This window comes from Apium graveolens, chromosome 1 (assembly GCF_009905375.1).
Source record: "Apium graveolens cultivar Ventura chromosome 1, ASM990537v1, whole genome shotgun sequence".
In the NCBI taxonomy this organism is placed as follows: Eukaryota; Viridiplantae; Streptophyta; class Magnoliopsida; order Apiales; family Apiaceae; genus Apium; species Apium graveolens.
In genome coordinates this window covers 181,672,139-181,693,888 of record NC_133647.1, presented here as the reverse complement: position 1 = coordinate 181,693,888, position 21,750 = coordinate 181,672,139, and the positions used below count along the sequence as shown (strand labels likewise).

The 21,750-nt window shown below is 37.4% G+C and overlaps 4 protein-coding genes across 4 annotated transcripts; 3 read left to right on the top strand and 1 right to left on the bottom strand.

The window, feature by feature from the left end:
- Positions 1-2,461, top strand: LOC141672599 (uncharacterized). Its single transcript, XM_074479240.1, has one exon. It carries the CDS (start codon positions 227-229, stop codon positions 2,189-2,191), a length of 1,965 nt encoding a protein of 654 aa, XP_074335341.1. The 5' UTR covers positions 1-226; the 3' UTR covers positions 2,192-2,461.
- Positions 2,462-2,581: 120 nt separating this feature from the next.
- LOC141672606 (uncharacterized) lies at positions 2,582-7,897 on the bottom strand. Its single transcript, XM_074479252.1, has 9 exons — positions 7,394-7,897; positions 5,660-5,749; positions 5,080-5,553; positions 4,677-4,812; positions 4,354-4,516; positions 3,437-3,565; positions 3,131-3,313; positions 2,868-2,990; positions 2,582-2,751 (listed from the first exon to the last, which is right to left on the bottom strand). Exons 1-9 carry the CDS (start codon positions 7,578-7,580, stop codon positions 2,644-2,646), a joined length of 1,593 nt encoding a protein of 530 aa, XP_074335353.1. The 5' UTR covers positions 7,581-7,897; the 3' UTR covers positions 2,582-2,643.
- Positions 7,898-13,154: 5,257 nt separating this feature from the next.
- LOC141712678 (uncharacterized) lies at positions 13,155-14,672 on the top strand. Its single transcript, XM_074515711.1, has one exon. The coding sequence runs from the start codon at positions 13,155-13,157 to the stop codon at positions 14,670-14,672; it is 1,518 nt and encodes a 505-aa protein (XP_074371812.1).
- A 1,358-nt stretch (positions 14,673-16,030) lies between these two features.
- LOC141712665 (uncharacterized) lies at positions 16,031-16,876 on the top strand. Its single transcript, XM_074515690.1, has one exon. It carries the CDS (start codon positions 16,031-16,033, stop codon positions 16,874-16,876), a length of 846 nt encoding a protein of 281 aa, XP_074371791.1.
- The last annotated feature ends 4,874 nt before the right edge of the window (positions 16,877-21,750 follow it).

Genomic DNA, 21,750 nt, shown 5'->3' with positions numbered 1-21,750 from the left:
TTCTTAATCATACCACTACAAAGTACAAACTGTAAAGAAAAAAGAAGACAAAAAAGATAAAGCATTCTTGAGATCTTTGACCTAAAGTTCTTCTTTACCTTGTTTTTGTTCCATAATCTTGTTTCCTTGCATATTTTGTCACTCACTCACTGGGACTGTGACTCTTGTAGTCTTGTGATTGTAGCTAATTATACTCTGCTGTTTTAAAACACAGGAATTTCAACCAATGGCATCTTCTTCTGTTTGGTCTAGCAAGCTGGGCTTTCACATATTATGGGTTTATGTTATGCTCATCTCTATCAATGCTGCAGAAAACAGGATATTATTTGACAATGGAGAATGTCATTTTAATGACCTCAAGGGCCTTTCTGATTTCAAGGCATCTATCAAGTCCGACACCTCGGGCCGCCTCGACACATGGAAAGGGAAAAACTGCTGCGTTTGGAACGGCATATCCTGTGATAACAAGACGCGGAGGGTGAACAAGTTATATCTCCCGGGCTTCATTACTACTGGAGATGTTCCTGATCAGACTTATATGGAAGGATGGCTATCTCCTTCCATTACACTTCTGGATTCCCTGGAGGTTATAGATCTCTCCGCACTCTCTAATCTCACTGGACAGATCCCTCCATTGATAGGTTTTCATCTTCCAAAGCTAAGAAAGCTCACTCTTTTCGGTAACAAACTTAGTGGTCCTTTGCCTGAATCTATCGGTAAGCTGTCAAATCTTGAAGTATTGTACTTGCATGAGAACAGCTTTTCTAGTTCCCTCCCTTCTAGTCTAGGGAGTCTCAAGTCTCTGCGACGATTGTATCTACACACAAACAATTTTTCAGGTGCAATCCCAGAATCTATTACAAACTTGACAAACATGGTGTCTCTGGATTTTCACCAAAATTCTCTTACTGGTATGTTACCAGCTGCCATTGGTAATTTGCAGTTCTTAGAGGAGCTAGATCTTTCAAACAATTCACTGTCCGGGGGGATTCCATCCTCCATATCTAAGCTTAAACTGATTTCGACAATGTACTTGGATACCAACAATCTTGAAGGAGAGATCCCTTTCCCCACTGTATCAGGTCAAATGTCTGCTCTAAAGTTTCTACGACTGCAAAATAATCGTCTCAGGGGGGAGTTACTCTCCACTTTTGGATTTCTCACTTCTCTTCAAAGAGTTTCCTTATCAAATAATCAACTCGAGGGGCCTCTTCCTTATAGTTTAGGAAATTTAAGGTCTCTATCAGAGTTATACCTAGATGGAAATAGCTTCTCCGGTCAGATACCTAGTTCAATAGGTCAATTATCTCAGCTTCAAGCTCTAACTATATCTAGAAATATGCTTCAAGGAGCATTACCCCATGAATTATCATTGCTTTTAAACCTTCAAATACTAGATTTGTCTTTCAACAATGTAAATCTCTCTGTGGTCCCTGAGTGGCTACTGGGTTTACCATCACTCTCTCAAATCTACTTGGCTGGATGTGGAATTCAAGGTGAAATCCCTTATTACCTGCAGAAAACCTCTAGCTCTCTACTGGTACTGGACTTGTCTGAAAACCGCCTCACAGGACCAATTCCTTCTTGGTTTGGAAACCTGACTCAGATGTGGAGTTTGAACCTCTCAAGAAACTCGCTAGATTCTACTATTCCCAAAACAATCACAAACTTGGGAAGTTTGACAGTTCTTGACATCCACTCAAACAAGCTAACAGGCACAATCAATCAGGTTCTCAATATACAAAGCACATTTAAAGGTTCTTTGATTTATGTTGATCTTTCAGACAACAGTTTTTCAAGTGGCATTAAACAGATTGGCAGAGCATCACAAACAGGGATACAATATCTAAATTTGTCACATAATCATTTTACTGGGAGATTTCCGACTTCGATAGGGAAATTTAAATCATTGGACAGCCTAGATTTGAGCTACAATGGGTTAAGCTCCGGGTTGCCAATATCTCTAGCAAATGCAAGCTCTTTAGAAAGGCTAAAGCTGCAGAAGAATCAGATTACAGGTAATATACCAAGTCAGTTCCTAAATCTGAGAAGGTTGAAAGAGCTGGATGTTTCAGATAATCTACTTGAAGGAAGAATTCCTTCTGGAAAGCCTCTAAGTGACTTCCCACGAAGTACTTATACTGGCAATAAAGGTCTGTGCGGAAAACCCCTTGACCCTTGCAAGTCATGAGTTCTCACCAGATACAAGGAAATGATATAATTTTAGTAAATTTCAGGGCTAAATGTTCCTGGTACACTATGAATCATGTATATGCTCATAAGCATGGCGCTGCATGTTCCAATATAATACTGGCACATAGACATATATCTAGAATTTTTTTGACATCTTGTTGAATTTCACATGTCAGGGACAGAGAGAGGTCAAGGCATTATTACTTGCTAAGGTATTATTATGAATCAGACCATTTTCATAAGCTTTCATTTTTAATCCCCTCCACCCCCTGGCCACAATTACTTAATTTTCCGCATTATGAAAATCAAAAGGACGTACTTGTGAGCACAAGAATATTGTGTGATGTTGAATAGCAATTTTTTTTTAAAAACCCGGAATACTGCAATAAATACTCAAAAGAGACATTTCATATTTTACTATCTTAATGACCTTAAACATTCACAAACTATTCAAGGGGACTCCTGACTCAAACCTAGCTTCTGGTAATTGGAATAATCAATTTCATTTATCCGCACACAACATAAGATTTGCTCTGGTAACTCTTCAGGTTTGTTTCCCTGGCCGAACAAAGAAAAATAAGTGTTAGCAACAGTAGAGCCTAAAAAGTCCGACTCTGCATAAGCAAGCCCAGTTCATGAAACCATCGAAGTTGTATGGGTATTGTATGACTTGCCTGAATTGTAAGGCCGAAGTCCAAGATGCAGTGCTTCAGTCTATCTAAAAATGCTCCAAAGCCCTTCCTAGATATGTAACCAAATCTATGCATGTCTAAATCGATCTCCAAATAATTTTCTCCCTGGAAAAAACAGTTGAAATTTATGATGAAAAGTTACTAGAATTATTCTTCTATTATCCTCCAAGACACTACATGTTTAACAACCATATCCACTTGATTAAATAAGGATATGAATTATGAAGTATTAAGTACAAACATACCAAGTAGAACTCATGCTGAGGACGTGAAAGGACAGGTTTTTCATTGTAAGCATGCATGAGTTTCCTCTCTGCTGCACTTAATTGAAGGTCATCCACATTTACTACACGACCCAATATCTTCAACCTTTCCCGGAATGGTACAGATGAACCTTTAACCTTTTCTACTTCATCACTGATTAGCTTCTGGTGGTATAAAGAGAAGGATTCATTTAAGATAAACACAGTGTACATGATAAAATATCTCCACAAAAATGATATGATTTCCTTGGAAATAAAGACAAATTGCACTGAGAAGTTTCATCTTACTTGAATCCCTTCTCTACAATGAGATGGAAGTTCTTTAGAGTAACTTTCGGAAAGTTTAAAGTATAAAACAATATTTATTCCTTCCCCGTCAGTTTCACTCTGGAAGAGGGCTGCAGGATACAATGGAATCTGTACCAGAAATCAAGAGAAAAAATACAGGCTTAGAAAGAAAACTTACTACAAATGAAACTCTTGAAACATTAAGGAAATTCATATTTCAGTCCTAATCCAACTCTTTAGTTTTTCAAGAAACAAAAATGGTGTAGTAGCTGTAGAAGAGGTAGCTGAGAGGCTGATATAGACATTATAGGAAGCATCGACATATGCAGAAGTAAAGGAAGGTCCATTTTTCATTATATGTAAATTACCTATCAAATCGGGACCCAAAAGCAAGGAAATGGTAATTGAAAATAGATGCAAAGCAAGTTCGAGTCACAAAACAATATAAAGGCAGACCCATAAAAGCTAAGTATTTTAATCAAGTTGTTGCATCATCTTCCCTGTCTAGTAAATAAGGTGGCAGCCCAAATCTAATATTTTAAGTGATTCTCAGGGCATCACCTCTTTTACCCAAATCCTTCAACTTTATCTTTCTACTCTTCTGGGGGAAACTCAACATTAGAAGATGGGCATGGACAGTTGACACTTCATTTTAGTCCAAAAAACATGCAAATTTGTCAAAATATAGTCAGGTCGAGACTTGTAAGCAGTGAGTTCGGGTAACATAAGCAATCATAGTTTCAGCAATTGATGTTGCTAGTCTCAGTGAAAGAACAGGATTTAGAACAAGTGAAAGACATCTGTATTTAGTAAAATCAACAGATATCCTTTCTTAAATTGCTTTGACAATAGTGGAAATTCTAAAGAGGTGAAGAACTATAAACAAGAGCTTAGGCAAAAGTAGAAATGGGAAGTACCTGACAATTTACAACAAGAATTGGAGGGAGTTCTCCATAGGAACTAACATTAGGCAGTCCCACAAATCGAGCAATGTGATCAATTTTCCTTTGAGACAGGTATACATCAACCCCGAATGGATTATATGCAGCATGGCTGGGAGCAAGATCCTTCTTTTTGTCCCTGATAAAAAAAATAACTGAGTCCTGACATGCCAAAGTAGATAGAAGTATCTAATATGAAATTTTAATATGGAAATGCATTGTAGTTTCCCATATGTGATGCCTTCGCATACAATGTGGCTTATCTGTAAATTTATGCGCAAGTACCATTGTGCTCTCACCTTAAATAGTTCTCCCCTCTGACTCTGAAAGTACTCGCAGCAATTTGTGACCATGAATCAGGCATTTTCTTGTCAGCCGGACAAAAAGGTACTTGTGAACCAGCTATTGGTCTCTTGATCAGCATCTTTGAAGAAACTGGGAGAAACCAGAAAGTGGATAAGAGAGACCAAATTAATCCTTTTGTTTTATAACTCAAAAATTATAAGCATTTGCACATCTTGTATGCAACCATCAACTAACAATCACTTCAATACACGCATACAAATTTATTTGCCTTCAATTTAATAATTGTGCTTGCATGACAACAGATATACTGATATACATAATTACACAAGTAATTATGTAATTGCATAATTCGTGTGCAAGTGTGCAAGTGATGAGATAAGTACAGATGGTACTTACGTAAAGAGGAACTAGAATGTCCCTCCTTCCACTTGAAAGAAAGTTTATGCGCTGCTTTTTTCTTTGTATGGGTTGGACTTGTGCTAAAAGATCTTCTCTTCTCAACTGTTGGAACAGTGGAAGCAAGACAGGGCAAACAGTTGTTTGGAATAATTCCACAATTATCTAACAGATTATCCCCTCTGCCGCCACTTCCTTCAACAGATGAGGTTTCATCCACATAAACTGATTTGTCATTTGAAGTCCCATCAGATCTCAGCCGCGAGTCTTGCTCTGCTCGATGCACAGCGCTTCTGTAGGTGTCACTGACAGGGTTGTGTGCAGAATGGCCTGCTGAGTATTCCTCTTGCTTTTGTGGTTGTCCAGAGTGGTGGGAATATGGTACATTCACATCGCCAATTCTATGATTAGCATCTCTGAGTGAGGAAATACTTGATCTGGATGCAGCTTCAGACTCATTCTGTGATGACACATCTGCAAACAGACATTGTTTCCAGAACTTCATGTGTATACAGTTAATGAATGTAATAAATAATTATCAGATTAATAGTATTCACTGAAATAAGTCCCACTAATATACCATCAGAAATGCTTTGAAAATCATCATCACTACAGTCAGATTCAAGTATTGCAGCAGAATCGAACCATGTGTCATCCACGCTTGCTCTTCCTGATATCGTGACACATCAGTAAAAAGAAAATGGGAGAAAAGAAGAAAATAATCTTCCAATAAATAAGCAGCAAGCATTGCAGTTCCAACACAAAAATTATGGCAGGTTGATTATTGGTATAGAATTTGAGACATAACAAAAAGTCTAAGCTAGGGTACCCTAACTTTTGCAATACTAGTAAGGATATACAGCAAAAAAAATTGCAAGAGAAACTGAAGATAACATCCTCAGCTTCAACCCAACTCCTGCTGGCTCCGTCTGTGTCAGTGTGACTTGCATAAAATTTACATGACATGTTTTACTATAAGCACTGTCAAGAAATCAAGGTACGATACAAAAATGATTTCCTCAGAATGTTTTTATGTAATCGGGAATACTTATTCATATATGCTTCCACAAAGTATAATTAGTTAGGAGATCTCATCAGAATTCTTAAATCCAATTTCCAAACCATCAAAGTTCTTACAAATACTCAAGATTTATTTATTTGCTAAGTAGACCACGGATAATTACTATTAATCTGTCTGGTTGAAAGGAATGAGATGAAATTCAGACTACTTTGTTGGTAAGTATTCACAATTTCATAGACCCTCCATAGTATTATTCAAAACTAGAGTCCATACCACCCTCATTCAGTTATCCTACTTCTACTAATTTCCTTTACAAACCTCATCATTGGAAATTTGCACTTTCTTATTTCTTCATTTTTATTTCGGCCTCCTCTCTTATCCCCGTGTCTTTAATCTTTAACAATGTTCACAGTTTTCATTTTATTCATTCCTCATTCCATAAATTCTAACCAACCGGGGCATAAAAAACTCAACCATCAATCACTATAACAACACACAACTAAACAAGTACATAGCTAGCTACGGAATGTTTAAACCTGAACAAATTCAACAGACTCATAAAAGACCATATCAATCTATATCAGTCCACTCGGCAGCTATAAACTGCAATGTAGTAGAATCTCCCTTCCATCTCTAATAAATGTACAAATTACCCCTGTTTTAGCTACATAATCACTTGCATTCTACCTAAAACCACTGCTTGGATAAAACAGCCCATTTAAAAAGTTAAACTCTACACATGTAAGAAGTAAATATATCTGAATAAAATTAAAAACAAAGATATCCCATTAGACATAATGGTCAAATGAAGAAACTCCCACAAGAAAAAGAAATCAAATTTCTCATCAAACACCAAATAACAATAAATGCAGCTAGCTAAAGCTCCAGAATTTCATTTCATTTATCTTGACTTATTCAAAACAAGAACAGCCCACTAACTTTTCATGAATCAAAGATCATATATTCACACTCTCCAAGACACAAAAAAAACAGAAAAGTTCTCACCTTTAATCACCAAATAACAAAAAATGCAGCAAGTAAAACTCAAAAATTCATTTCATAAAAAATTATCACTCTTAACAACTGCAAACAAACACAACCCAACAACTAATTCAAGAATCAAAACATTAAATCACATCTTTACACTAAACACTCAAAAACACATACATACACAAATGAGAGAGAGAGAGGGAGAGAGAGAGGGAGAGGGAGAGAGGGAGAGGGAGAGAGAGAGAGAGAGAGAGAGAGAGAGAGAGAGAGAGAGAGAGAGAGAGAGAGAGAGAGAGAGGAGACCATTGGAATCAAGGCTATCAACTTTCTTGTTAATAACATCAAAAGAATGAGCTGCTCCTGCTGAAGAAGATGCATACAAACGAGAAGAAGCCCTGCGTTTAGCAGCAGCTCTTCTTTTCTTTCTCAACTTCTTGGCCTTTTTTCCTCCTCCCACACAATTCTCCGGCCTAGACGTACAACTTCCCATCTACCCACAATCCCCACCAAATCTATTATCTCCCCACTATATAAACACAATCTTTATATCTTTATATACACATACATAAATTTATTCGACGATCAAACGTGAAACACAAGAGATGGGAATTTCACAAACCTCTCATTTATAAATAAATATAAAGCCTTTCACCCCTTTAATTATTTTCTTGATATCTATAGATTATATATCTGTAGAATACGATATTAAATTGTAGATTAAATGTATCATGTATGTATAGAATTATATGAATATATAATTTTTGGTGAATTTGGAGGAGCTAGGCTAGGCTTTAGAGATGAAGTCAATATAAAATTTACGTACGTTTTTATTTGACGGCAGCGTTAAATACATTTTCGTCTTGCTGTATAGTTTTGATTATTGTTTTAATATTTCTTTATATTTAAATATAGTTATTTTACAGTTGACACGTGGATCAGTAGATACTTGCCACGTCGGAATTTATGAATCTTGACCATCACATAACTCGCCTTTTAAATTTCCTAATCCTTGTGGGAAACAATAATATAATACTCCAATTGAGTTCATCATGTTCATTTTACATGACCCTAACAATAATATAGCACCTCTCTCTCTCTTATCAGATAAAAACCAAACTGAACGGGTTTACTAATATTAATAAATAAATATAATATTTTACATATATAATTTATACATTATTTATAATTTTTTGAAAATTTATAAGTCTTTTGTTATATTGCAAAATAATTTATAGTAAATTCTTAATCTATTATTTTTCAATATTTGACACGTATTTTAAGATAAATATAAATTCTATTTTCATATATTTTTTTAAATATTTTAGTTAAACTTTAAACATTGAATTTTAAAGAAAAAAATTAAAAAAATAATTTATATAACTATATTTTACAATAAATTAAAGTGCGTGCCGAACTCCACATTTACTAACATAGAGATCCTAATAAAATGGAGGGAATATAATATACTTCTTTTGCCTCTAAATAAATATCCATTTTAATTTTGATCGGTGAATTTGATTAAATTTATAAATTTACTTGTATTATATATTTAAAAAATAATAATAATATATTATTGAAAAGTACATTTGTTGTACTTAAAATATAAATTTCAGACTTTAAAAATAATCAATCAATAATTTTTGATATTAAATTAAAAATTGTTCAATTTAACTTCTAAAAATCAAAATGAAGATAAAATTAGCCACCGAAGGAGTAATTGAAATTATTTTTACAGAGCGGTAATAAAAGTGATGTTTGGTGAGATGGACAAAAGGGTCAAATGATTACGTAAACGTGTGGGAAGCGGGACCCAACGATGAAATATAGGATGAAGGGGCGTTCAGTTCGTGTGGACTGAATGAATGACTGACTGACTGCTTTAATTGGATCAACGTTACTGTCTCAGCTGTCTGTCACAAAATCTATTTTTGTTTTCAATCTATTAATAAGGCCTCGTTTGGGGTCTCCCACCTCTTCCATTTCTCCAATTACAATGTTCTAGCCGGTGTTGCTACGTTACATTTTTTGTTGCACTTAACTTTTGCTCTTGGCATTTTTACCCCTGTTTTCCAACACAAATATCTCCCCTCTAAAAACGAATTTTATTTTGAAAAACCAACACTTTAAATTGTGCTTAAAACTAATCGCGCCCATGTTTCTAAAAATTCCGATTTTATTCATCAATTCCTGATTAATCCTCTATAAAATATGTGATCGAATATATTTCTCAAATCCGATTAATCCCTATTTATACTTCTTGATCATTTTATTAAAAATAAATTATTCGAATCAATAAAATTTAAATAACTATAAATTATGTAATATGATATATATATATATTAATTAATAAATTACTAATAAAATAAGAGCAGTGAAATAAATTTAATTAAAATCTTAAAATACATCCGATTTTCCCTCTAATTCATTATTTTGATCAATCTCCGTTCTCTGATTAATTCTATACTAGTACCTCCACTAATTTCTTTTGATTACCGATTTTCATAACATTGTCCGCGACACATCATTCTCGTAAAATATCTATACGTGACATTTTACTAAGTAATAAGTCGTTCTAAAATCTTGATGTGTCGAAGTAAGGCTCCGAACATGATCTTATATTTTAACACTCCCCTTCAATTGTACGAAATGGTTCGTTGTGATTGACAACAACAAATATAATCAATAACCCGTACCAATAACAAATATTTAAGTTAAATACACGGTGGCCGGAGGACTCGAACTCTAAAGGGAATTATGATGTTATGTTTAGTAGTCGGCCGTTTTAAAACTTTAAAATGTCAGACTAATGTCTGAATCCAATTTTATACTCTTAACAACTTATATTCGAAGATCATTATTTAATCTTTATTAAAATTGCTCTGTTGTACATTTGAATCGGTTTTAAAAACCCAAACCAGAATAGTAAGTCTTTGATTTAAAAATAGAAAATTACAGTCGGTACTTTTGATTTTAAAATTTTGGATTCAATTTGTATCATTGGATTTCGATTACAAAACCAAATAAAGTAAAAAAACAAAAAATAAAAATCTAGCGAAATAGTGTTGGTACTTTTGGTTAAAGAAAAAGGTTTACCGAAATAGTGTCATGCGTGCGGAAGATTTGGAAACTGGAAAGGGGATACTCCATTGTATAGGACAGACAGTATTGAAGGCAGTAAAATTTTGGATGTATAGGGGGTACAAAATTGTCATCATATGTACATCCATTTAAAGCTAAGAGTTTAAAATAGATTTGACAAGAGACTTACCCCCCCATTCAAAGCTTTTCACCTGCATGTCCGATATCTATTATAACTGTGCTCATAAAACACTTACCTACCCGGTACCAACCCATCTTGTATTTCTATTTCGACAACTTTCATGAAACTTGAAAGCAACGAATATTTGATACCCGTGCAATGTAATTCTATATTTAATCTTCACTTTACTTTTAAGAAATATGGAAATAAATAAATAATCACTGTTTAATCGCGGAGAGAATAACAATAACTATTTGTATTCATGTTTAATTAAATTTAGCCGACACAAATTTTCACTATTACAACTATCAATGATCTGAATTTGAATTTAGGATCCTAAAAATATTTACATAATTGTGTTCTCGCAACTTTCCTGTAATGAAATTGGAATACATGGACTATCAAGTTGTAAATTATATAAAATTTCTAATTCTAACAAGAGTATTCAATTAAATAAAATTATGTCTTGAAATCTAGGTTGGAAAGTGTGCTAATGATGGACTCTTGATTACTGTCAAATTAGAATTACTTAGTTAAAAATGGAATGATATAGGTAAGAAGTTAGCAATCAGCAAGTGAGTTTAGAATTAAAAATGGTAGATTAGCAATGTGTAAACAAATTGGTTGATAATGACAGGGGATTAGGTAGGACGTTTAAAATACAAGTGTTTGTTTTAGTTGAGAGTAGGTTGCCAATATAAAAAAAAGTTGTGTGTATGAATCATAAGGTCAATGTGTTGGAAAACTAAGTTGCGCAAAACTTGCATCCATTCATTTGCACTTAAATGTGAGCATTAATTAAAGGCCATCATAACTCTGTTTCGGTTAGAGTAAGAATAGGGTAATAATTGATGCAGTTTTAAATTAAGGTATTTACACTTTGTTACAGGCTTGGAACCCTCCCTCCTAGCCTCAAAGCCCCTTTGTACTTTGTAGAGCCTATATGGAGTGTCACGCACTCAACAAGATACTCTCTCAATGTGATTCCAGATAGGTTTGAAATAATGCACCTACGAGGTCTCATAAACGCATAAAAGATAGAGGGCGAACTACACCTCGGAATTCCTTTTTATATGATATTTTCGTGTCTCGTAATCACTCCGTCCCTAAAAACGTTTCATATTTATGTTGGAGATGTTTATCAATGCACATTTTTAATTGTTAATATCTTTAATTTTGTATTAGTATTAAATATAAAATTTTCATTGTATTAAAATACTCATAAATACGAATTTAACAAGATCACTCATGACTATATTTGATCTTATAAGTTAAACGTAAATTAATAGTCAATCGCAATAGTCAATCGCTTAGCATGAATAGTGTTTAAAGTCAAAATAGAAACTTATTAAGGGACGAAGGGAATATGTTTCAATGCTAAACATAAAATTAAACATATTTTGGTGTTGTTTCGTATAGTATATTTTATGTTAAGGTTAATATTAATATTTAATAAAATTTAATAAATAAATAATGAAAATATAAGATTTTTTTTGTTAAAATTTATAAAATATATGAAATATATATATTTAGATCATAATGCTATACAATATTATGAAATCAAGTCGCATTTGAAAAATAAATATGCTTAAATTTATTATATAGATTTTACTATTTTTAATAATTAATTATAAAATTTATTTATGTTATGTATTTTGTGTCGTGTACTTAAATGATAAACACAAAAGCGAAAATAAATGTTGATCGTCTATTTTCGTGTTATCAACTAAAAAGGCACATGTTGGTTGTAAGCCCAATAAGGCCCTCTGAGCGAAGGCCCGTCGGACGATTGAGCTTTTAGGCCGAAGTCCCACCAGGCCCATAAGTCGAAGGCCCACGGAGAATTTCATGCCAAAGCCCATTCTTCTTCAGGACCGTTGGAAACGAGAAGTGGCATAACGCCCCATTTTCACTCCCTCCTTAATAATAATTAACGTAAGGTGCAATCATGGTGAGATTGGGTATAAAACCCCTGGGAAAGTAAGAGAACATACACACATATTCTCACAAACATTCTGATTTTCTTGTATTATTTACCTCACCTTTACAACCAGATTCTTATTCTCACGCCGGAGGTGAATCGGGGGTACAAACCCTCGCATCTTTTCACTTTCAGGTATCTTCTGAAGCCACCTTCAAGGCAGCCGAAGCCTGTTACATCCTCCGACGGAATCTGGCCATAACATTTGGCGCCGTCTGTGGGACATACGAGAGTTACAAGCCGAGATAACGAGAACATGATAGAAATAATTCATGAGCATTCACCGCCACCTGGTTTTTCCGACAAGGGACAACCATCCACCCTAGTGGACGAAGATGGGGTCATCACATTGACTCCTGAGGAAGAGGCTTTACTCCTAGAGATCCGGGCAGAAAAGGTCGCGGAGAAGGGCAAGGCCAAAATTGATCAAGCTGACAAGGAAGCAGAAGCCCGAGCGAAGCGAAGAGAGGCTGATGCGCTCCGGCTGAATGCCTTGCAGCTGCAAAGAGGGGAAATTGAATTACAAGAACGAACTTTGCGGGAAGCGATGCGGGCTGACGAGCCCGGTAGAACGAATAAGGATAGAAGGGAACGTAGGGTGCATGACGAAGAAGATGAGTCTGACTCTGATTCGCATTCCCGAAGGAAAAGGACTAAACAACCCTTTTCTTCTGATTCGGATGAAGAACCCGATGGATCCCGGCTCAGGCTCACTCGTCTAGAGAATGCCCTGTTCGGTGATAGGAGGGCCGATAGAGAACCGGTAGTGACACAGGAAATTGAGCAATATCGACCCCCCAGGCGAAGAAAGGCAATTCCCTAAAATGAGCGAGTTCAGTGGGAAAAGAGACCCTGAGGACCACTGCAAAAAGTACGAACTCCTAATGATTGGGATGGGTCACAATGATATCATGTTATGCAAAATATTCAAGACCTATCTGAAGGGGTCGGCTCCGATGTGGTACAAATCCCTCAAGCCCAGGTCCATTGGATCCTACGAGCAGCTGAAGACGAAATTTCTGAAGTACTACTCACACCTGTGCCGAAAGGCGATAGATACTGAAGCCCTGGTCTACTGCAGGCAAAGGGCGAACGAAGAGTTGGGGGACTATCTCGCTCGGTTTAAGGAGGAAGCTAGAATGGTTACTAATCTTGATAAGGTCAAAGCAATGGGCTTCTTAACGGTGGGGCTGGACCCCTATAAAGGTAAGAAGCTTCGCTCATCTCTTTACGATTTTCCCACGAAATCCCTGAATGATATATATGTGAGGGGCGAGAACATTTGCCGGAAAATAGAAAGTATCGGGGGATATAAGGACTCCCGTAGGGTTGACCGATCAAAGCGAGCCGACAGATACGAAGGCTCAAGATTAAGCGTTGACCGAAGGGATGGTAGGAAAGAAGGAAGAAAAGAAGCGGATCGGGGGGCCGAACGGCGACGAGATACAGATTCAGCCGTATTCACCCCTTTGAATGCGCCGATCTCCAAGATTCTCCATGAGATTAAGGGCAAACCCGGATTTGTCTGTCCAGCTAAAATGAAGGTCCCAAACCATAAGAAGAACCCCGATAAATATTGCGACTATCACAGGGACAAGGGGCATAACACCGATGAGTGGTATCACCTCAAAAAACTCATTGAGCGTATGATCAAAGACGACGAACTTAATCAGTTCGTTCGAGATCTGAGAGACAGACTTGGGCCGAAGGAGAATCAAGAGGAGGAGATAGAGGCCGAGGAGCCAGAGCGAAGGGATAGGATAAGGGGCAAAGTAAAAACTATATATGGGGGCAGCATCCTGGATAAGGATAGTAAGACAACCAAGAAGAAATACGCCCGACAAGTGTACAATTTATATCAGTTCGGTCAGGCGAAGCCCCATATGCCCATGATTTTCAACACTGAAGACTATGAGGATGTCATTCGCCCACACGAGGACCCTCTTATTATAAATCCTATCATCGGGCAGAATAAGATATGGAAGGTAATGGTAGATACCGGAAATTCGGCCAATATACTATTCCACAAAACCTACTGCAAGATGAACTTGGATGGAGAACAGTTAGAGCCCTGCAATGAGGCTCCCCTTTACGCCATTGGAGGACATCCCATTCATTTTGAAGGAACGATCACTCTCCCAGTCCTCCTGGGCAAATTGCCATATACTGTTGAGAAGCCAGTGAAGTTCTATGTGGTTCGGATCGAGAGCCCATACAATGCAATATTTGGGAGTCCATTCTTGTCCACCTTTGAAACGGTGGAGTCTATACCCCATCTTAAGCTCAAGTTTCCAACTGAGAAATGGGTAGGAGAAATGAGGGGTGATCAGAAAACCGCCTGAATCATAATGCTAGAAGATCTCGAGAAGGATCAGGAATATGAAGGACCGGACGAAACTGGAAAAAGAAAGCGGGCCGAATCCGAGCCCAGCGGAAGCCGTGAGACATTAAATATTGAGTTGGAAAAATTTGGGGCGGATCTCTCGAGCCCGATAGCTGAACCAGAGGCGGAAACCGAAGAGGTAAAATTGTACGCTGGCCATTCGGGAAAAATGGTTCGGATTGGGAAGAACATGGGAGCAGATCTGAAGGAAAAGGTAATATCTGTCATTCGGCAATACCATGACGTGTTCTCCTGGGGACTGGAAGACATGCCCGACTTGGATCCCAAGATGGCAAAACACTGCTTAAATGTGCAGCCCGGGGCCAAACCGGTGAAGCAGAGGAAGAGGACATTTACAGTCGAACGACAGAGGGTTATAGAAGCCGAAGTAGAATAACTGTTGGAAGCCAAATTTATCGAGAAAATTGAATACCCTGACTGGATGGCCAATGTGGTGGTTGTCAAGAAGTCAAATGGGAAATGGAGGATGTGCGTGGATTATACGGACCTCAATAAAGCATGTCTGAAGGACCCACTACCCTCTGTCTAGCATCGACCAACTAATAGACGCCACGACTGGATATGAGGTACTTAGTTTTTTGGATGCTTTTTCTGGGTAGCATCAAATTGCTATGAATGACAAGGATGTGCCCAAGACAGCGTTCATCACTCTGAAGGGAACTTATGCTTATATCAAAATGCCCTTCAGACTCAAGAACGCTGGAGCCACATTCCAATGAATGGTAAGCAGGGTCTTTAAAGAGCAGATCAGTCGGAACATGGAGGCATATGTGGATGACATGATTGTAAAATTATTATTCCAAGATCATGCTGAAGACTTGAAAGAGTGCTTTGAGACGCTCCGGAGGAACAACATGAGGATCAATCCGAACAAATGCACCTTCGGAGTCTCCAGTGGCAAGTTCCTTGGCTACATGGTCAGTGCCCGGGGGATAGAGGCGTACCCCGAGAAGATCGAAGCAGTCATTAATATGGAAGCCCCTAAATGCATCAGAGACATCCAGAAGCTGACCGGTCGGCTCGCCGCCCTTCGGCGTTTCATCTCCCGATCAGCCGAAAAGGCACTCCCTCTCTTCATCGTGCTTAAAGGGTTAAAGAATTTTGAGTGGGGCCCGAGTGCCAAAGGGAATTCGAGGAAGTAAAAGAATACCTTACGAAGGCCCCACTCTTAATGAGGCCCGATCCAAAGGAAACTCTCCAATTTATCTGGCCGTGTACGACAGAACCCTAGGGGCGGTGCTTATGAAAAACTACGAAGGCAATCAACACCTCGTGTTCTACGTGTCACATGTCCTCATGGATGCAGAGACGAGGTACCCCAATGCCGAAAAATTCGCATATAGGTTGGTTATGGCCTCCCAAAAATTGCGACATTACTTCCAAGGCCGAACGATTCAGGTTGTCACCAGTCAACCTCTGAAGAAGATCTTAACAAGGCCCGGAGCCTCGGGAAGAGTAGTGGCCTGGTCCATCGAATTTGGGGAATTTGATCTCGAGTATGTCCCCAAAACGACGATCAAGGCTCAAGCTCTGGCCGACTTTGTGGTCGAGTGCACATTCTCGGGGCCGAAGGATCTTACACCCGACGAACAGCTAATCCGGATCCCTGGGAAGTGGAAACCCTTTGTAGATGGGTCGGTAGCCGGAAAAAATTGTGGGGCCGGCTTAATTCTCTCCAGCCCCGAAGGATTCGAGATATTCCAGGCTATAAGATTCGACTTTCCTTTGACGAACAATGAAGCAGAGTACGAGGCACTCCTCGCAGGGATGGAGCTGGCCCGAAGCCTTGAGGCGAAGCATTTAAGGGCCTTTAGCGACTTCATCCTGGTTGTGAAATATTTCACGGGGGAATATGAGCAGAGAGACCCTCGAATGAAAGCCTACGCTACCAAGGTAAAAGATGCTTCTTTATCATTTGAAACCTTTGAGCTAAGTCAAATTGGCCGGGAGAACAATGCACGGGCAGACGCCCTTTCCAGGCTAGCTTCGGCCGAGACACAGATGCTAAGTGGTTTTATTTACCTCACCGAAGCCAAGATGCCTTCGATCGAGAAGAAAGAATGTCTAGAGATTCACCAGAGGAACGATTGGATGACTCCCCTAAGGAACTTTCTGGATAAATGTATCTTACCTCTGGACTGAAGGGAGGCCCTAAAGATCAAGTACAGGGCGACGAGCTACACCATCATCAACGGAAGGATGTATCGCCGATCGGTCAGTGTAACAGCCCGCGCTTCCGGACTATTAAATCTAAATCAAAACTAAAACAAATACAATTTCTTGATTAAAAAGTCTATTACAGAGGTCACTATTACAAAAGCGCAGCTAACGGAAGTCCAAAAGTCAATATACTCCAATCCTAAGTCCTCGAACTCCAATGATTTCCAACTCGAATCTTATACGAAACCTGAAATATAAAAGGGGTGAGCTACAAAGCCCAACAAGTACAAATTGACTAACTATTTAACCGGAAAATAATGGGTGTTTTTAATAAAACAAATTTTCTCAAAACGATAATAATTTTGTAAAAACAATTTCTAAAATAAATCCAACCCAAAGTTTTATATTTTAAAATTCAGAATTTAAAACAGAAGAGATCAGATTTTTATAATAGATCAAAACAGAGTAAAATATAACGAAACGATAATTCTTATAAATACCACAGTCTTGATCTACGGCCACACTTTGCCAGTAGCCGGCATCTAATTCTTATTCTTATTCTCATATACCACACTTTGCCAGTGGTCGGCATCTAAAGTTCAATAATTACGCGCCCTTAATAGGTATCTAAAGTTGCACACCTGTGCGCCTAATAAGGGTATCTAAGGCTAGTTCCGGAACTATAGCGTAGATTACGAACGGGTTCGAAAACGTAGAGACTGGGTTTCAAAAGATTCTCGTATCTTATTTCTTATACAGTTAGAAACAAAATTCTTTTATCTTATACGAAATTTGAAAATCAGAGTATCAAAACTTTTCCGAAAATAAAAAAGCAAGTCAAAAAGTACTTACCTCAAAGCCTGACCAGATCTGAATTTACTCTTTTTGACCCTCTAAACGATATTTTCTTGGAAAACACAAAACACGAAAGCTGAAGATAACGAAAAGACCTTTCCGAAAAGTCCAGAATCACTGAATTCTGACTTACAATGAATTTTCTACGAATTTTACAAGACTACTGATTTTTGCTGAGAAGAGCCCTACGAATTTTATTAATTAAGGCGGGGAAGACGAATATGGTGTATTTATAACAAGACAAAACCCTATATCTTAACCTACAAGTTATCCATATTAGAATCTGATCCAAATTTTAGGCCCAAAATTCTAACCCAATTTTAAATCCTAGTCCTTATCTAATTTTAATCTTTTTTATTCTATTATTCTTTTATTAATCGAATTCTAAAAAAATTACGGGATATTACAGTCAGTCAGCCCCTCCTGAGGTGCTTAAACACCAAAGAACAGCGACAAGCTCTTGAGGCAGTACACGAAGGAATCTGCGACGAGCATATGGCTGGTCGGTCCCTCACCTTTAAAATCCTTTGTCAGGGCTTCTTCTGGCCAACCCCGAAGGCCGATGCAAGTGAATACGCCAAAAAGTGTATACAGTGCCAATTATTCGCAACTGTCCCGAGACAACCCCCAGAAGAAATGACTGTTAGGAATATATGTGCATTAGTTTGATGATATGTTTAACAAAACACTTAAGTAGAAGTTTAGTGTTTGCAGCCTCAACGGATAAGACCACTTTGGCTATCCGTTGATGGTGCAGCTTTACTTAGAAATAAGTCTAGTGTTATAGCACATTTCAGTCTCTGTATTTGAGATATAATTCTTAGAAGTTGAGAGAAAATATAAGTCATGTTGACTACTAGAAGATATGCAAATAGGAAGGCCAATTGTAAATATTTCATGCCTTGTAATTTTGTATAAATGAAGTGGTATCAACGGATATCTTAAAGACCTTCAACGGATGAGAAACAAAGCTTCAACGGATGTCTCTAAAGCTTCAACGGATAGAGCTTCAACTGCTAACACATCAACGGATAAAGCCATCAACGGATGAAGGCTTCAACGGATGTTCTGTTAAATAGCAGTTGATAAGTGGTAGTTGTAACAGCAGACAGAGGCACATGGGTTGTCAGAGATAACTGAAATGTGGAAGCCTAATTTCAGGAACATCAGAAAAAGCAGTCGTTCTACTCTAGTACAAAGAGGCAATAGTCAACAAAGTACTTGAGTGATATGGAGAAGAAACAAGTGGAGAACTTATTTTAATATTAAATTTTTATCTTTGTCTTCACTTGTACACTTGGTGATATATAAACCAAGTAGCAGCTAGTAATTAGATAAGAATTTTTCCAGTGCTGTTTAGAAAAATCTTGAGAGAAAAATTATCTAGTTTGTACTAGGATGCAGCTGTGATCAACATCTTGAATCACATATTTTCTGAAATACCATCTCTGGTGGAACAACAATCCACCAGAAAAGTTTTTAAGGTCTGTTGTGTTCTTTACATTAGTGCTTGAATATATATCCGTCTGTATTAGCTTAAAGCAATTCACACACTTGTTTATCTTGAACACAAAGCCTTTAAAACTGCTCAAAACTTGAAAAAGTTTTGAGATTTACATTCAACCCCCCTTCTGTAAATCTCATTGTTAGTCCACTAGGAATAACAATTGGTATCAGAGCAAGCTCTTGACACACAAAGAGTTTAAAGATCTTGGTAACTAACAAAGATGAGTAAGAAGGATATTGGAGTAAAAATCCCAGTTCTTAACAAAGACAATTATCACCATTGGAAGGTGAAAATGCACCTTCATCTACTCTCCCAAGATGAAGGTTATGTAAACTGTATTGAGAATGGTCCTCACATTCCCCACAAAGTAGCCACAGTTGCTACGGCCACAATTGCTGTTGGTCAATCCATTCCAAAACCTAGAGCAGAATGGACAATGGAAGACACAGAAGAAGTCCACAAGGATAAGAAGGCTATGAACATTTTGTTTAATGGTCTTGACAAGGATATGTTTGATAATGTGATAAATTGCACAACTGCCAAAGAGGTTTGGGACACAGTTCAGCTACTGTGTGAAGGTACAGAACAAGTAAAAGAAAACAAAATGCAGCTTCTCATTCAACAGTATGAGTATTTTCATTTTGAAGAAAATGAATCTTTAAATGATACATTCAATAGATTCCAAAAGCTGTTGAATGGACTGAAGCTGTATGGTAGAGTGTACCAGGTGAAGGATTCAAATCTTAAATTTTTAAGATCCTTGCCAAAGGAATGGAAACCCATGACTGTCTCCTTGAGAAACTCTCAAGATTATAAGGACTTCACTCTTGAAAGATTATATGGAATCTTGAAGACTTATGAACTAGAGCTGGAACAGGATGAGGTATTGGAGAAGGGAAGAAAGAAAGGAGGTTCAGTTGCCTTGGTAGCTGAAAATGAGAAAGAATGCAGATAAGAAACTGTGAGATCTACATCAAACTCCAAAGATGGCACAAGCAAATCAGAATCAAGCAAGGGTAAGGAGCAAGTTGCTGAGAATGAAGACAACTCCAGCCAAGATGACTCTGATGGTATTGATGAGCATCTTGCATTTCTGTCCAGGAGATTTGCAAAGATGAAATTTAGGAAAAACACTAGAGCCACTAAACCTCATAAGAACATGGTGGACAAATCCAAGTTCAAGTGTTTCAATTGTGGTATAAGTGGACACTTTGCAAGTGAGTGCAGAAAGCAAACTTCTGAAAAAAAGAAATTTGACCAAGTAGATTACAAAAAGAAATATTTTGATCTGCTCAAACAAAAGGAGAGGGCTTTCATTACTCAAGAAAAAGACTGGGCAGCTGATGAAGAAGAAGAGGATGAAGATGTGGAATATGTCAACTTGGCTCTCATGGCTGATTCTGAGGAAAATAAAGTTAGTTCATCAAGCAACCAGGTAATCACTACTGATTTAACACAGCTTACTAAAGAAGAGTGCAATGATGCTTTTAATGACATGTCTACTGAATTGTATCATTTGCGTGTGTCTCTTAAATCTCTTGCTAAAGAAAATAGTAGGATTAAAGAGAACAATCTGTTTTTAAGTAATAGAAATGCTGTGTTAGAAAATAAGTTGATTGACCTAGAGAAAACTAAGCTACATTGTATATCTGTTGAAAATGAACTAGCTGAATCTGTCAAGAAAGTAGAAATACTTTCCAATCAATTAGAGAGAGAGCAAGAGGTGATTAAAGCCTGGAAGACATCTAGGGATGTTAGTGCTCAAATTTCCAAGGTCCAAGGAATTGAATCATTCTGTGAGACTGCATGGGATAAAAACAAAAAGAAACTAGAATTAATTGATGGGCTGTCAACGGATGTGGAATCAACGGATGATGAAAGTTATCCGTTGAAGGAAGAAAAGGAGCATCCGTTGAAGGTTCCTCAATTAAAACAGGCAGATGTTTCTAATAGTGAAAATCTAAAGAAACTCAACAAAAAGTTTGGTTCAACTTCCAAGAACTTTGTCAAAGGAGAAGCAAGCACATCCAAAGATTTCAGTAAGGTGAATATAGGACACATGACCTTAGAACAGTTAAAGAATAGGCTCAAAGTGGTTGAGGATAAAAAGAAAACTAAAAGGAAATCTAATAGAAATGGGAAGGTAGGGGTTAACAAACATAACAATTACACACCTGATAAGTATGCTCCTAGAAAAAGCTGTGTGCATTGTAGTAGTGTTAATCATCTATCTGCTAATTGCAAATCTATTAAGAAAACTCCCATACCTGTACCCTCTTCCATGCCTAATATGTCTGCATCACCTCTGCATGCTATGCCTGTTATGTCTCAACAGAATCCTTATGCACATTTTGCAAACATGCCATATTTTAACAATCCTTATCTTGCTGCATTTAGTATGCCTCAAATGTCATACAATATGCCAATGTGGAATAACATGCTTGCACAATCCATGTCTTATCAAATTCCAAATGTGCTAAATGATTCTGTGACT

Excerpts from the sequence above, each read along its gene's own strand:
- LOC141672599 (XM_074479240.1), top strand. The coding sequence starts at position 227 with ATGGCATCTTCTTCTGTTTGGTCTAGCAAGCTGGGCTTTCACATATTA.
- LOC141672606 (XM_074479252.1), bottom strand. The coding sequence starts at position 7,580 with ATGGGAAGTTGTACGTCTAGGCCGGAGAATTGTGTGGGAGGAGGAAAA. Across the intron at positions 4,813-5,079 it reads ACATTCTAGTTCCTCTTTAC|TTTCTTCAAAGATGCTGATC; the intron begins GTAAGTACCATC and ends GGTTTCTCCCAG. Across the intron at positions 3,314-3,436 it reads ATTGTAGAGAAGGGATTCAA|AAGCTAATCAGTGATGAAGT; the intron begins GTAAGATGAAAC and ends TTATACCACCAG.
- LOC141712665 (XM_074515690.1), top strand. The coding sequence starts at position 16,031 with ATGGATGCAGAGACGAGGTACCCCAATGCCGAAAAATTCGCATATAGG.
- LOC141712678 (XM_074515711.1), top strand. The coding sequence starts at position 13,155 with ATGAGCGAGTTCAGTGGGAAAAGAGACCCTGAGGACCACTGCAAAAAG.